The sequence below is a fragment of the Tarenaya hassleriana genome, unplaced genomic scaffold (genome assembly GCF_000463585.1).
Source record: "Tarenaya hassleriana unplaced genomic scaffold, ASM46358v1 Cleome237, whole genome shotgun sequence".
NCBI lineage: Eukaryota > Viridiplantae > Streptophyta > Magnoliopsida > Brassicales > Cleomaceae > Tarenaya > Tarenaya hassleriana.
In genome coordinates this window covers 20629-32915 of record NW_010965677.1, presented here as the reverse complement: position 1 = coordinate 32915, position 12287 = coordinate 20629, and the positions used below count along the sequence as shown (strand labels likewise).

Sequence of the window (12287 nt, the reverse complement as noted above, 5' to 3'; positions counted from 1 at the left end):
AAAGAGACGCCACTTGGGAGGTCGTCTGTGGATTTAAAGGGAGAAACTGGAAGAAGCTGAATCTTGTCGGCTGATCGTTACACTGCAAAATCTGATGATGGGGAGATTTAGGGCTTGAGGAGGTTGTGTTTTGGAGCTCTCTCTGAGCTCTCATCTCCTTGGCTCTCTGAAGTTGCCTGAATCTCTCTTGCAGCAAAGCTATGGAGGATTGCATTGCCATTTGTTCGTTTCGTTCTCTGGCCATTCCTGAGTGCTATGCCGATGTGGTTGGAGAGGGAAATGATATAGCGTGGCTTTTAGGGCTGTGACCAACTTGATGAGTGTCATGCGGGCTATTTATATATACGTACGTGGAGCAAAAGTTAAACTTTGCATTAAATATATGCATGAGATTACATTTTATATTTATTTCCTATCCAAAGGGAACAAAAAACAGCTAACGAACCCATCCACATTTATATTGATGATGATCCTAGCTAGACCGATTGTAAATTATTAAAATATTAGAAACATGGCATTTTACGAGTCAGCTGTCAAATGTTTTGTAACCTGATGTGAATAAAAATTGTCGTTGGTTCATCACCCAACGTGAAGCATGTGTTGTGAGTTTATCTTGTATCACTACATGATTTGTTTTGACCCTGATCAACTCTCGGATGCACCTCACATGATTTCCCCGTATTATATAATATGCAGATAATAGAGGTGTATCCCCTAATCATAAAAAAAAACTATATATGTTTAAATATCCAACGCACTTTCTCAATATAATAATCAAGCATTTCATTATTTTTCTCAACAATTATATATACCGTATATATATGTTTATTTGAATTTCACAATATGAGGTGAACTTCATCATTTGGTCTTGTTGCTGTGTCACAAGCTATGTATGATGTATGTATATGGAGAAGGCGCTAGTTTTGCGTAGATATCGCGAAATAGTAATTGGTTTTGATATATAGGATGGATGATCGATGGGGGAAAAAGGAATGAGGGTTTTGAGTGGTTCGATGAGATTCCGAAAGGCATAAAGAGGGAGAATCGGGAGGAAAGCGGGAAGAGAACAAGGGGAAAGAGGCAAAGGGACAATCTAAGAAAAGAGTACTTTGGTTGGATGAGTGGAGAGAGCAAAGTGCAATTGCCAAGGCAGAAAACGGCTCCCCGCATCGCGACAATGGAATGTTTGAAGGGAAGCACATGGAGTGGTGTGTTTGGAGGAATATTGACCTGCCTTTTTCATCCCCCGTACGTTACTTTAATTTAAATATACTCGGAAATAATAATCTCTCTAATATTATATAAATTTAAATATCCAAATAAAACATACATTCTTTTTTATCTAGGCACCCAAACAAAAAAAGATTAGGTACAACTTCGTTTCAAATATGCTTGTTTAGACAATATATATGTGGGTATACATGAATAACCTATTTGAATTGAAAAGGAGGAGATTTTGGTGGCTTGGGAGATGGCGAAATGGAGCCACTTATTTGTCTCCACATCAAATCTTCTCGTAGGAATTAAGCATTGAAAGTCCAAACACTAAAGAAGAGTGATATAAGTGTGAAAGTTGTTAATTCTTTAATAGATTATACACTTTATCCTCTCTTCTGATTTGGAATCGGTCCCTATAAAGTGTAAAAAGACAAAAACATTTTAGAGTATAGGGAATATTTTCTCTTAATCTTTATCCCCTAATTATGACAATGACCACACATTTTCACTCACGACATTAATCCCCTCTCGATCTACCCAAACCTACTCCGTTTTTTATAAGATAGATATTCTTATCTCCTCATGTATAGTCGTGCATGTATCTTTAATATGAACAGACTAAAAAAGCCCAAATCACTAAGTGACGATTGCTATAGATATTGCGTACTTGTTCTTAGTTTTTCTCAATTTAATCAACGATCTAGTTTAACTTCATTCAAATACAACGTGTAGACTACATTTATCTCTAGCTAGCAAGTATTAAAACTATATAGAAATCCTCATTTGTTCAACTAAAATGTATATCACATAGTACCATATATATATATATATATAACAATTTTTTTGGTTGCGTGCTCTCTCTCTCCTTCCCTCCCTCTTTTTAATCATGTTCATATAGCTTATAGTCAGTGATCGTTTTCTGTTGGGTGCTATATAGCTTATTATATATATATATATATATTAAAGAGAATAATCACTAATTAAGGTTGCGTATGTCATTAATTTGAGTTTCTATGTATCTTGCATAGAGTCAACTGTGCGTGAAGAAGTCGGTCGTTGAACTAATGGTCCTACGGATCAAATCATAATGGTAATTGATTCATGGCACGTAAGGCTTCATCGCGTGTTCGAAAGGGAAAAAGGTGGAGGGGAGTTTTGTCGGGAAGTGATTGGAAGGTAATGGCATGCACACTCCAAGGCTGAAGATGCTACGGCGTTTTTGTTGGGTGTGGGCCTTTGGGTATCTGCGAAATCGCAAATGCTCCATCCATTATCTGATATATTCAATAATATTGATTAATTAGTGAGACGAGACAAATTTATTTTGGGGATTAGTTGAAGATTATTAGACAACGCGTGCATGTTTCTTGTATCCCCATGACAACCACTCCACGTAAATTAAACTAACACATCCTCCATGTTTTGCAGCTCTTGGATCTCTTATTGCCTAGGCATTCTTTAAATAAAAAAAAAAACTGAGATTTCGAAATCTGAGAGAAAGAAAATGGAACGAATTTTCTGTTATATGTATTGAAAAATGAAGAAGCAAATCTTTATACAATCGAAAACAACAAATCAAAATAGTAAATCTGTATCCAAACAAGGAAGTAACTAAACCGACTCAAACCACGATGCTAAACCAAACAAAAAAATAATCGGTATAAAACTATATATCTAATACTCCCCTCAAGATGGAGCAATTAAGGAATGTGCGTTCATCTTGCCAACAATCTGCTGAAATTGCTCCACATACACATGTTTAGTCAATGTATCCGCAAGCTATCCTTGGTAGAAACGTGTAATGGCTTCAAGAGCCCCGACTTGATTTGATCTCTAACAAAATGACAATCCAACTCGATATGCTTTGTCATTCTATGAAAAACAACATTATTCGAGATGTGGATCGCGGAAACACTGTCACAAAACAATGTAACAAGTTTCGGATAATCAACATTCAACTCCTTCAAAACTGAAGCTACCCAAATATAAGTTCAAAAGTCGTCTGAGCCATTGCCCTATATTCTGACTCAGCGCTACTCCTGGAAATCGTAACTTGTTTCTTTGATTTCCAAGAGATTAGAGTAGATCCAAGAAATACACAAAAACCCGTCACTGAACGTTGTGAATCTGGACATACAGTTCAATCTGTGTCCGAGTATACACTCTATTGAATAGGATTCTGAGAAGGATAAATCATACCATGTGATATAGAACCCTTCAAGTAACGAAAGATACGATGCTTGCATATGATTCGAGTGAGGCTTAACCATATATTGACTAATTAAGCTTATTAACAGAAAAACAAATGTCTGGCCTGGTGATGCAAAGATAGATCAATTTTCCAATGAGAGTTTCTGATACTGTAAAGGATCAGGAAGTACCTCACTAGACTCAGCAGCAAGTTTCTGGCGAAAGTCCATAGGTGTAGTTGTTGGCTTGCAACCAAGCATCCCGAAATCTTCTAACAACTCCAAAGTGTACTTCCTTTAACACACAGATACTCCAGACTTGGATCCAACTATTTCGAGACCAAGGAAATACTGTAAATTATCAAGATCCTTAATCTGAAAAACAACATGTAAAGCAGATTTAACAACAACAACCAACAACTCACAATTTCCAGTGATTAAAATATCATCAACATAAACTAATACATCAACTATTGAACATTGTCCTTCTTCATAAAAATAGAATTATCAGATTGTGATTGTACATAACCAACGGCAATTAACACCTCAAAAATAACAATCGAAAAGAGAAATGAAAGCTGAAATCAAAGAAAAAACAGATCGATTCGAAGCTTTGATACCATTTTGTAAATATGAGATTTAGAAATCTGAGAGAAAGAGAATGAGACGAATTTTCTATTATATATATTGAAAAATGAATAAATAGGTCTTTATACAAAAGAAAACAACAAATCAAAATAGCAAACCTGTATCCAACTAAGGAAGCAACTAAACCGACTCAAACCACGATGGTAAATCAAACAGAAAAATATCCGGTATAAAACTATATATCTAATATTTTTGTTAATTTATTATTACAAATATTTCTTAAATTAGGATTGAAGTGGAAGAAATTGTAGTTTTTATGGTTTTGTAATGGATAAGTACTTGGATTTATAAATAATTGAGATTTTAAATATAATTTTTTTAAAAATATGTTTTTCACTACGCCTTATATAATAAACTAAATCCTAAACCTTTAATGAAGAGACAACAACTAAATCAATATAACGGACAAAACACTACGTAGTTTTCGTATTATAACCCAATCAGTATAAATTCGTCTTGTTCGAATTTTAATTGCAAATAAATAGTCCAATATAAATTCGTCTACTGCAAATTAAGTTCATACAGTATTAGACGAAGTTGACAAAGTTTACCGTTTTAAAAAAACAAATCGCATCTAAATATCTAAATTTTTAAAAAATTTCAAATAAATACTTTAACTATAAATTTCTCAAATAAATACCTCAATTTTTTAAAATTTTCATATAAATACTCAAATTTCTAAAAATTTACCAAATGAAACAATATTTGTTGACGCTAAATTATCAATTACCGATGGATTCCGTTGTAAATTTAATGTCGTTAATGAATTTTGAATTTATTTGGTAATTTTTTAAAAGTTTGGATATTTATATAAAAATTTTAAAAAGTTTAGGTATTTATTTAAAATTTTATAATTTAGATATTTATGTGAGAATTTTGTAAAAGTTCAGATATGTGATTTTCTTTTTAAAAAAATATAAAATTATATTTTTAGTATATGTAATATATTGAATTTCAGATAATAAAAATAAGACACTATAATATGAGAATATTAAAACACTGGATAATAACGAATGATCATATTAAAAAAAAAAAAAAGAAGAAGAGGAGGCCGTCGCATGTTCGCTTCACGCGCTTCAGGAGATATGGCATCCGCCCTTTTAATAATTCAGCTGATTTCCGTGGACTATAGAATTATATTTTTTAAAATATAAAATTATATTTTAATATATGTAATATATCAGATCATAAAAATAAGACACTAGAATATGAGAATATTAAAATATTGGATAATAACGAGTGATCATTTAAAAAAAAAAAGAGGAGGCCGTCGCATGTTCGCTTCACGCGCTTCAGGAGATGGCATCCGCCCCCTTTTAATAATTCAGCTGATTTCCGTGGACTATAGTATGCCAAAACTAACCGCACGCGCTCAACGCGCTAATTGTGCGCGTGAAGTTTTCCTTTTCTTTTGTCTCGGAATTGTGCCGCGCCATCTAGACCACAAGGCCCATTCGTTTGGGCCTCTTATGGTCTGTCGAGGCTTTATTTATGGGGCTTTATTATCGTCTAAATTTTAGTTTTAACCCATTCGTTCCGATCATCTAAAGATTTTCATGTAGTTTGCTAACCATACATATTTATATAAATTATTAATATATAATACAGAATAGGTATTTATCAACGCGATAAATTCACGATGGCAATTACAAAATAAATGGAATATATTTATGCTCCCTTTTGTCTTTTTCTTCATTTCCCCGGTCCCATTCCCTCAAAAAGAGAAAATGGGATCAGTCATGGAAGTGAAAATAGTCAGAAAGACCATCGGTGTTACCATGAAGGGAGGGCTGATGATGAAAGCCGCCAAAGGCCACCACCATGGCCATGACCACTGCCGTGGACGCCAATAGAGGCCAGAAATACGCTACTATGTTCAGAAATCTGGGCGCCACCATCACAACCACCATGCTTATCACTATTCCTGCGATCATATGGTATCTGTACTCCATCATCTTCGCCCGCATCTCCATCAGGCCAAAGGCTATGGATTGGTTTGTTTCCTTCATCTCTAAAGTTGGGGCCGGCCTTTCTTATATACGCAAGTCTCAAGTCCTTTTCCAGATTCTGCGTGCTTTGGTGAAGATTCCCTCTTTATTGATTAATTAATCCACCAAATGTGGCATGAACGGAAAGGGAAGAGCTTGGGCTTGGCAACGCGACGAGGGCACAGAAGTAATTTCAGATACGCATTTGTCCATACATGGAGGGTTTCAGAGAAGACGTTCATTGAGAATCCAGGGAAAGGCATCATCGCCTTTTCTTCCTCCGTCGCAAGGATGCCCAATAAAGTCTTCTTCTCCCCTTCGTATCCGTTGGAAAGGGATCAACTTTCTCGGAGCTCTTCCTTTTACGTTATGTAGAACAACTCTGCGTCGAGCCTTGTGAGACTGCAATTATCACATGATTGGGAATATTGGGAAAAAAAAACTAAAGACTGACGATAGATTTATAAAGATATAGACCAACGTCGACCTATTCTCGGAAGAACTAGACAGTATAGCAGTTGGCAACATCCTATAGACCCGAGTTTAAGGGAAATTTTCAAATGTATATGACCTGAGTTTGCTAACAGAACAAAAATCTTTCCCAGTAACAAGATAACAAGAGGAAATCTCAAATCCAGACACCGCAGCTAAGCAGAAACTCCCGACGAACGCCTAGATTCCAACCATGCCTTAGCTGCGACGCTGGTAGTCAAAAACCATCCAACTTTGTCTGGGGCCTCATGGAAAGGGGCATTAAGCTCCTTCAAGTGCGATTCAAAAACAGCTGCAAGACCTTTGTCTGAGTATTTGTGCTTCCCATGTCCAGTGTTGATTCCAAGCAAGGGAGGAAACTCTTCCCCAGATTCCAATGCCTTTGATAGGTCGTTTATCCAAACATGAAGGGCAGTCAAGGCTGCCCCAAGAGAGAGACTTTTTAGATGAAGTGACCATTGGGTGGCAGATTTGGAATGGATACCAGAGTAAATTTCACGTTCAAGGCCCAGCTCTAGGATCTCACATGCTCTTTCCAACATACTGAAATTCACGCAGAGATCAATCAAGCAATTCAAGTATGCTTTCTTTACATCAGAGCCAACGGAATCAATCAGTTCCGATGTTTCTTTCTTGAAGACCCCTTCTTCGCATTCTTGCTCCTGCATCAAGAGCTTTACCACATGACCAAGCTTTGGCTTAGCCTTCTCAACACAGTCGATGAGCTTAGAAATTTCCTCTTTTGGCGTCTGGGTCATTACATTCAAAAGGCAGCCACAGAACCTCTCATCAGGAGTTATGCCCAGTCCCAAAACCTCATTGAATGTCCTCACAACATCATCTGCCCGTTTGGCTTTCCCGTAACACTGAATAAGTGATGTTAAGATGAAAAGATTAGGCTCGAAACCAGCTTCTTTCATCTCATGAAGTGCTGCCTCAGCCTCTGAAACCTTGCCGCTGCAGGAATATACAGTAATCATTGATGAGAAAGTCCAGCTGTCAGGCTCACTAGCCCCGGAGCTCTTCATATCTTTGAAAATTTCAAACGCTTCATCCACATATCCTATATCGGCACACATTGACAAGAGAGTATTGTAAAGTATCACATTCAGAGCAAATCCTTTCTCCTTCATCTCTCTGTACGTAATGAGAGCATCATCACCATAGCGCGCTCTGCCATAAGCTCTTATAAGAGCAGCATAACTATTCCAATTTGGTGTAAACCCATTACTGATAAGATCCTTGTAAATGATTTTAGCCTGCCAAGGTCTCTTGGCTCTACCCATAGCATCTAACAGCCTGTTATAGACGACCAGATTGGGCCTGACCCCAAGAGCCTTCATCTCTTCATAGATATTCAAGCATCCATCATAGTTTCCGGAAACACCATAGATCCTAATCAAAGTTGAGAAGGTCACAGGATCAATCCGCCACTTCTCAGTCCTCGCACGATCATACAAGCTCAACGCCATATCAACATTACCCGCACGACCATAAGCATCGATCATAGCTGAGAAGGTGACATCGTCAGGTTCACATCCAAAGTTCGGCATTTTCTCAAACCATTCGACAGCCCTACCCGGTAGAGCACACTGTCTAGCACAACTGATTAGAGTGGTAAACGTCGCATTGTCAGGTTTGATCCCTCTCTCGACCATATCATCGAACAGCTTCTCCGCTTTGTCCAGATTCTTGCATTTTCTAAAGACCTTCATCGTGACGTTATAGAGAATCACCTCCTTACTCGGTTTCAGCTTCTCCAGAAAATAGTTGAGCACCAGTAGCGCGGTTTCTGGGTTTGTCATGTTATTGAGAGTAACAACAGCGTCTTGTTCGAACAGCTTACCACCGAAACCACTTAAAACATCGAAAACATCCGCCTTGTCTGGATTACAGGCATCCAGAGACTCAGCTAGTTTCACAAGGGAAGAGTACCTCGAATCATACGATTTCTTACGAAGCTGAGAAGCCCTGGGACTGCTGGGATTAACCCAGACGTAGCTTTTAGACGATGACGAAGAGGAATTCGAACCTGGATCCGGAGGATTCGTTTCATGGATGACGACTTCGTTCCGGGTTTCCTGGGAAACCGCATCTTGCACAGAGACGCGGCTTATCTGGAGATGATTTCTGGAATGGAAGGGAAAAAGTTTCAACTTGTCAGTGCAGAAGAAACTCCTTGGGAAAGGTTTATGAGGAAACGAACGAAAACTGCAGAGAGGTTGAATGTCGTGGAAAAGAGACGAAGGCGACGAGCACATATTATACGCCATTTCGCTGCTGGCTTCCTCTCCCCTCGTTCGCCGTCGGGACTGAGAGACCTTATCCAAGCTCGTCAGAAATAGGGAGAACCTGAGAAAGAAATGTATGTTGTTTTGGTCTTTGAGGAGGAAAATGCATGACGGTTCTAGGAAATAAACCAGTGCGTAGTGCAATTGCAAATGTCCTAAACAATAGGTCCACAAGAGAAACTGGATTGGGCTAATAATTGGCAAGTGGTGGTGAGCCCATGCAGTGGACTCTCTAAGCCCAGATGACCTCGAACTGTTGAAATGAAGTAAAAGAGAAACTACAACATATATTACTGAACATATACAGGCCTTAAGACGGATGTACACTCTATGTAGGATACCAAAAGAACAAAAAAAAAGTTCATTAAAAAAACAATGTTATATTTATATGCTACAGACATGCATCTGTAATAATTGGGATTTTATAATAATGGTAAGTTGCTTTTAAAATGGTTTAGCTTTATGATGGAAGCAGGAATCTCCATTAATTTCTCGCTTTAGATTTTAATAAGAGGGGTGTTAGTTTGGCGTGTATCAATGCCACCGACACTTCTTCTGTTGTGTAGAACGTTGATTATTTCATACATTCCATGATTACTCCACCTAATCATGTGCCTAACCTTGCTACCCAATGTGACGTAATACCTACAAAACCTAGATGAAATAATGAATCCGGATTCCTTTTCAATAATCATTTTGTACTTATTGTTGTTTTAGGGGAAGGTTTTATCTGATAGCTGTTACACATACACACTGATATGACTTGTTCCGCAATCAAACGAACCATATTTACATTTATATATGATCATATTGAAACATGTTCGACAAACTTTTCCTGGTATAGTCAATTTGAATATATTATGAAGGAAAGTGAGTTGGGTAAACCCTAAAGTGTTTATTCTTTTAAGATCTTTTGATTAAGATACAAGTCAAGAAGGCGAAGCGAAAAAAGAATATAACGATACCAGCAACCACCTTGATGTAAGAAAAAGAAGTTGGATGTTGGACCGTATCACAAGTTTTGTTATAAAATGAAAAAAAAAAAAAATCATTCATGACAATAAAAGACGTAGGAAAAAGGACACTTGAGTTGAACGGGAAAGGCACGTCATTACGGTTTTTAGTTTTTTTTTAATATATGAAAATGAAATAACACCCTCTGTATTACACCCGTAAATGGGACAACCAATTGGCTACCATTTACAAATACCAAGGTTCATCCTTATTCTGCTTATCCATTACCGTATACTATTGCACCTCTATATCGTGTTTAAAACAAATCGTAAACATTACAAGGGGAAAATAAAAGGAAATTATGTATGGGAAGAGAAGGATTAAATGATGGAGCAGCTCTGGGGATTCTCTTCGCTGAAGTAATCGCAACGGGAGGGGTGACAGTGGCGGTTGGGAGGGCCACCGCCCCAGCTGTCGTAGACGGGGCGACCGTAACACTCGTAGTAAGGGGCCGGGATTCCGTAGCCATGGAAACAAGGCCCATTATAGTATGGCCCACAGCACATTGCCATCTGCTGTCCTGGTAACGCCGGCTGTGGCATCATCGGTTCCGGCTGTTTGGGGGCCGGCGCCGGTGCCGGGGCTGGGGCTGGGGCTGGCTTGGGTGCAGGGGCCGGGGCTGGAGCTGGAGCTTGAGCTGGAGCTGGCTTGGGGGCGGGAGCGGGGGCGGGGGCAGGGGCAGGGGCAGGCTTGGGTGCGGGTTTCTCGGCCTCTTTGGGCTTCTCGGGAGTCTTAGGTTTCTCAGGGGCTTTGGGCTTTTCGGGCTCTTTGGGCTTTTCGGACTGTTTGGGTTTTTCGGGGGCCTTGGGTTGTTCAGGTTCTTTGGGCTTAGGGGGAGGCTGGGGTTGGGGTTGGGGCTGGGGCTGGGGCTTGGGAGGTTGGAGGATCTCGATGGACTTGATGGAGCCACCTCCCTTGCAGCAGAGTTTGTCCATTATCTTCTCCGGGCTGCAGCATACCACCTTGATGATGACCGTGTTTGACTTCTCATCGAACACTTGGTCTCTTATTTCTCTTGTTCACAACCACACAGATCAACTCTCATCTCAGTCTATTCCCCCTCCAATTCTCATCATTTTTACCATCCACCCTATCTTTGATTCATCAACATAATAGAGAGATATAGAGGAGAGAGAGAGAAAACTCACGAGGAAATTTGCAGAGAACCTTCTTGACCTTGCGGTAGCACTTGGAGCACTCCAGATCCACCTTCAGCTTCATCATCGTTACCTGTATTTGCATATTATGTAAAACTCAGGGATATGTGATCTACATATGGTTTTAAGAAGTTTGCTTGGCCACACACTTTTTTAGGCGCCAAAGTTACCAAAAAAGAATTGAAGAACTGATTCGGCTTCTGACAAAAAGGAAGCATGGGGCTGGAGAATCTGCCCTTCTTCCCACAAACCTCCAAAAAGTTTTAATTTTTTTAATCCAAACAAAACAAAAGAAGAGAAAAATCCTGAGACACAATACCTCCACCTTCGGAAGAATAGAGAATCAGAGATCAATTAAAAAAAAAAGATGAAATGACTATCAAAAGGAGCCTAGTAAATCCAAACCCCACATTCCAAAATGACTGTTTAACGAAAGGAAAAATCGAAACTTTCAGATCAAAAAACGAGAATAAAAAGAAGATGAACGAAAGGAGACAAAGAAGGGACCTTCTCCTTGCCCTTCTCGGCCATGGCTTCGAAGTGAGAGCTGAGATCTGAGCCTCAGACGGTGGATGACTCCTCAGGGAGAGAGAGAGAGAGAGAGAGAGAGAGAGAGAGAGAGAGAGAGGTGGGTGGATGAGAGATGTGTCGGTTTTTATAATAATGATGTAGTGGCATCTATGAGATTGGTGTAAACTGTAAAAGGGTCTGGGCTCAAATTCAATCGCGAACGCTACAAACGGCAACGCGACGCGTGTGGAGCTGGCGTTGAAATTGATGTGCTTAATCGAGTTTGGTCGTGTATTTCGTACGATCCAATTGAGCTGCCATCTCCATTCTTTTCTCTTTCTTTTTTCTTTTGTTTTGTTTTTTTAAAAGGAAAAATTAAAGGTGTGGCTGCTGAGTGTACAATCATCCAACACCATGTGCCTCATTTTCCTCGAACTCACTTGCCTTCTCCCTTTTTTTTTTATTGAGTCCCTAAACCCAAAAAATAAAATATTTATGTGACATCATTTTAAAAGGGAGAGAGGTGAAGATAGTATCTATGTAGCATATTTACCAATAAACATAATTTAAGAGAGAGAGAGGTGACGATAATAAATGCGTTTGCACATCCAAACGATAAAAGGGGAGGAGAAGTGTGGGTCAAGTAAGCGAAATCAATGGGCCGTGCTGCCTGACACGGAGACCTTCCACGTGTCCATACCCTACTTGTTTATTTCGCCCAAATTGTAAAATCACGACCGAATGCGTAAACTTTGTACCGTGTTATATTCTCCTGGGTAG

At 39.0% G+C, this 12287-nt stretch overlaps 3 protein-coding genes and 1 long non-coding RNA gene across 4 annotated transcripts in view; all 4 read right to left on the bottom strand.

Moving 5' to 3' along the window:
• The window catches only part of LOC104815481, a 780-nt gene extending 419 nt beyond the window's left edge, over positions 1-361 (bottom strand). The window contains exon 1 of the mRNA XM_019202752.1: positions 1-361. Coding sequence (XP_019058297.1) covers positions 1-244 — 244 coding nt within the window. The 5' untranslated portion in view covers positions 245-361.
• A 2389-nt stretch (positions 362-2750) lies between these two features.
• Positions 2751-4075, bottom strand: LOC104815478. The gene is made up of 3 exons (XR_772091.1): positions 4028-4075; positions 3600-3782; positions 2751-3132 (listed from the first exon to the last, which is right to left on the bottom strand). It is a non-coding gene; the product is annotated as an uncharacterized LOC104815478 (long non-coding RNA).
• A 2396-nt stretch (positions 4076-6471) lies between these two features.
• Positions 6472-8858, bottom strand: LOC104815477 (pentatricopeptide repeat-containing protein At4g16390, chloroplastic). The gene has a single exon (XM_010543886.2). The coding sequence runs from the start codon at positions 8806-8808 to the stop codon at positions 6691-6693; it is 2118 nt and encodes a 705-aa protein (XP_010542188.1). The 5' UTR covers positions 8809-8858; the 3' UTR covers positions 6472-6690.
• Positions 8859-9916: 1058 nt separating this feature from the next.
• LOC104815475 (anther-specific proline-rich protein APG) lies at positions 9917-11916 on the bottom strand. The gene is made up of 3 exons (XM_010543885.2): positions 11505-11916; positions 10989-11070; positions 9917-10852 (listed from the first exon to the last, which is right to left on the bottom strand). Exons 1-3 carry the CDS (start codon positions 11526-11528, stop codon positions 10161-10163), a joined length of 798 nt encoding a protein of 265 aa, XP_010542187.1. The 5' UTR covers positions 11529-11916; the 3' UTR covers positions 9917-10160.
• Positions 11917-12287: the final 371 nt, after the last annotated feature.

Excerpts from the sequence above, each read along its gene's own strand:
- LOC104815477 (XM_010543886.2), bottom strand. The coding sequence starts at position 8,808 with ATGGCGTATAATATGTGCTCGTCGCCTTCGTCTCTTTTCCACGACATT.
- LOC104815475 (XM_010543885.2), bottom strand. The coding sequence starts at position 11,528 with ATGGCCGAGAAGGGCAAGGAGAAG. Across the intron at positions 11,071-11,504 it reads CCGAGAAGGGCAAGGAGAAG|GTAACGATGATGAAGCTGAA; the intron begins GTCCCTTCTTTG and ends ATGCAAATACAG. Across the intron at positions 10,853-10,988 it reads GGTTCTCTGCAAATTTCCTC|AAATAAGAGACCAAGTGTTC; the intron begins GTGAGTTTTCTC and ends TGTGAACAAGAG.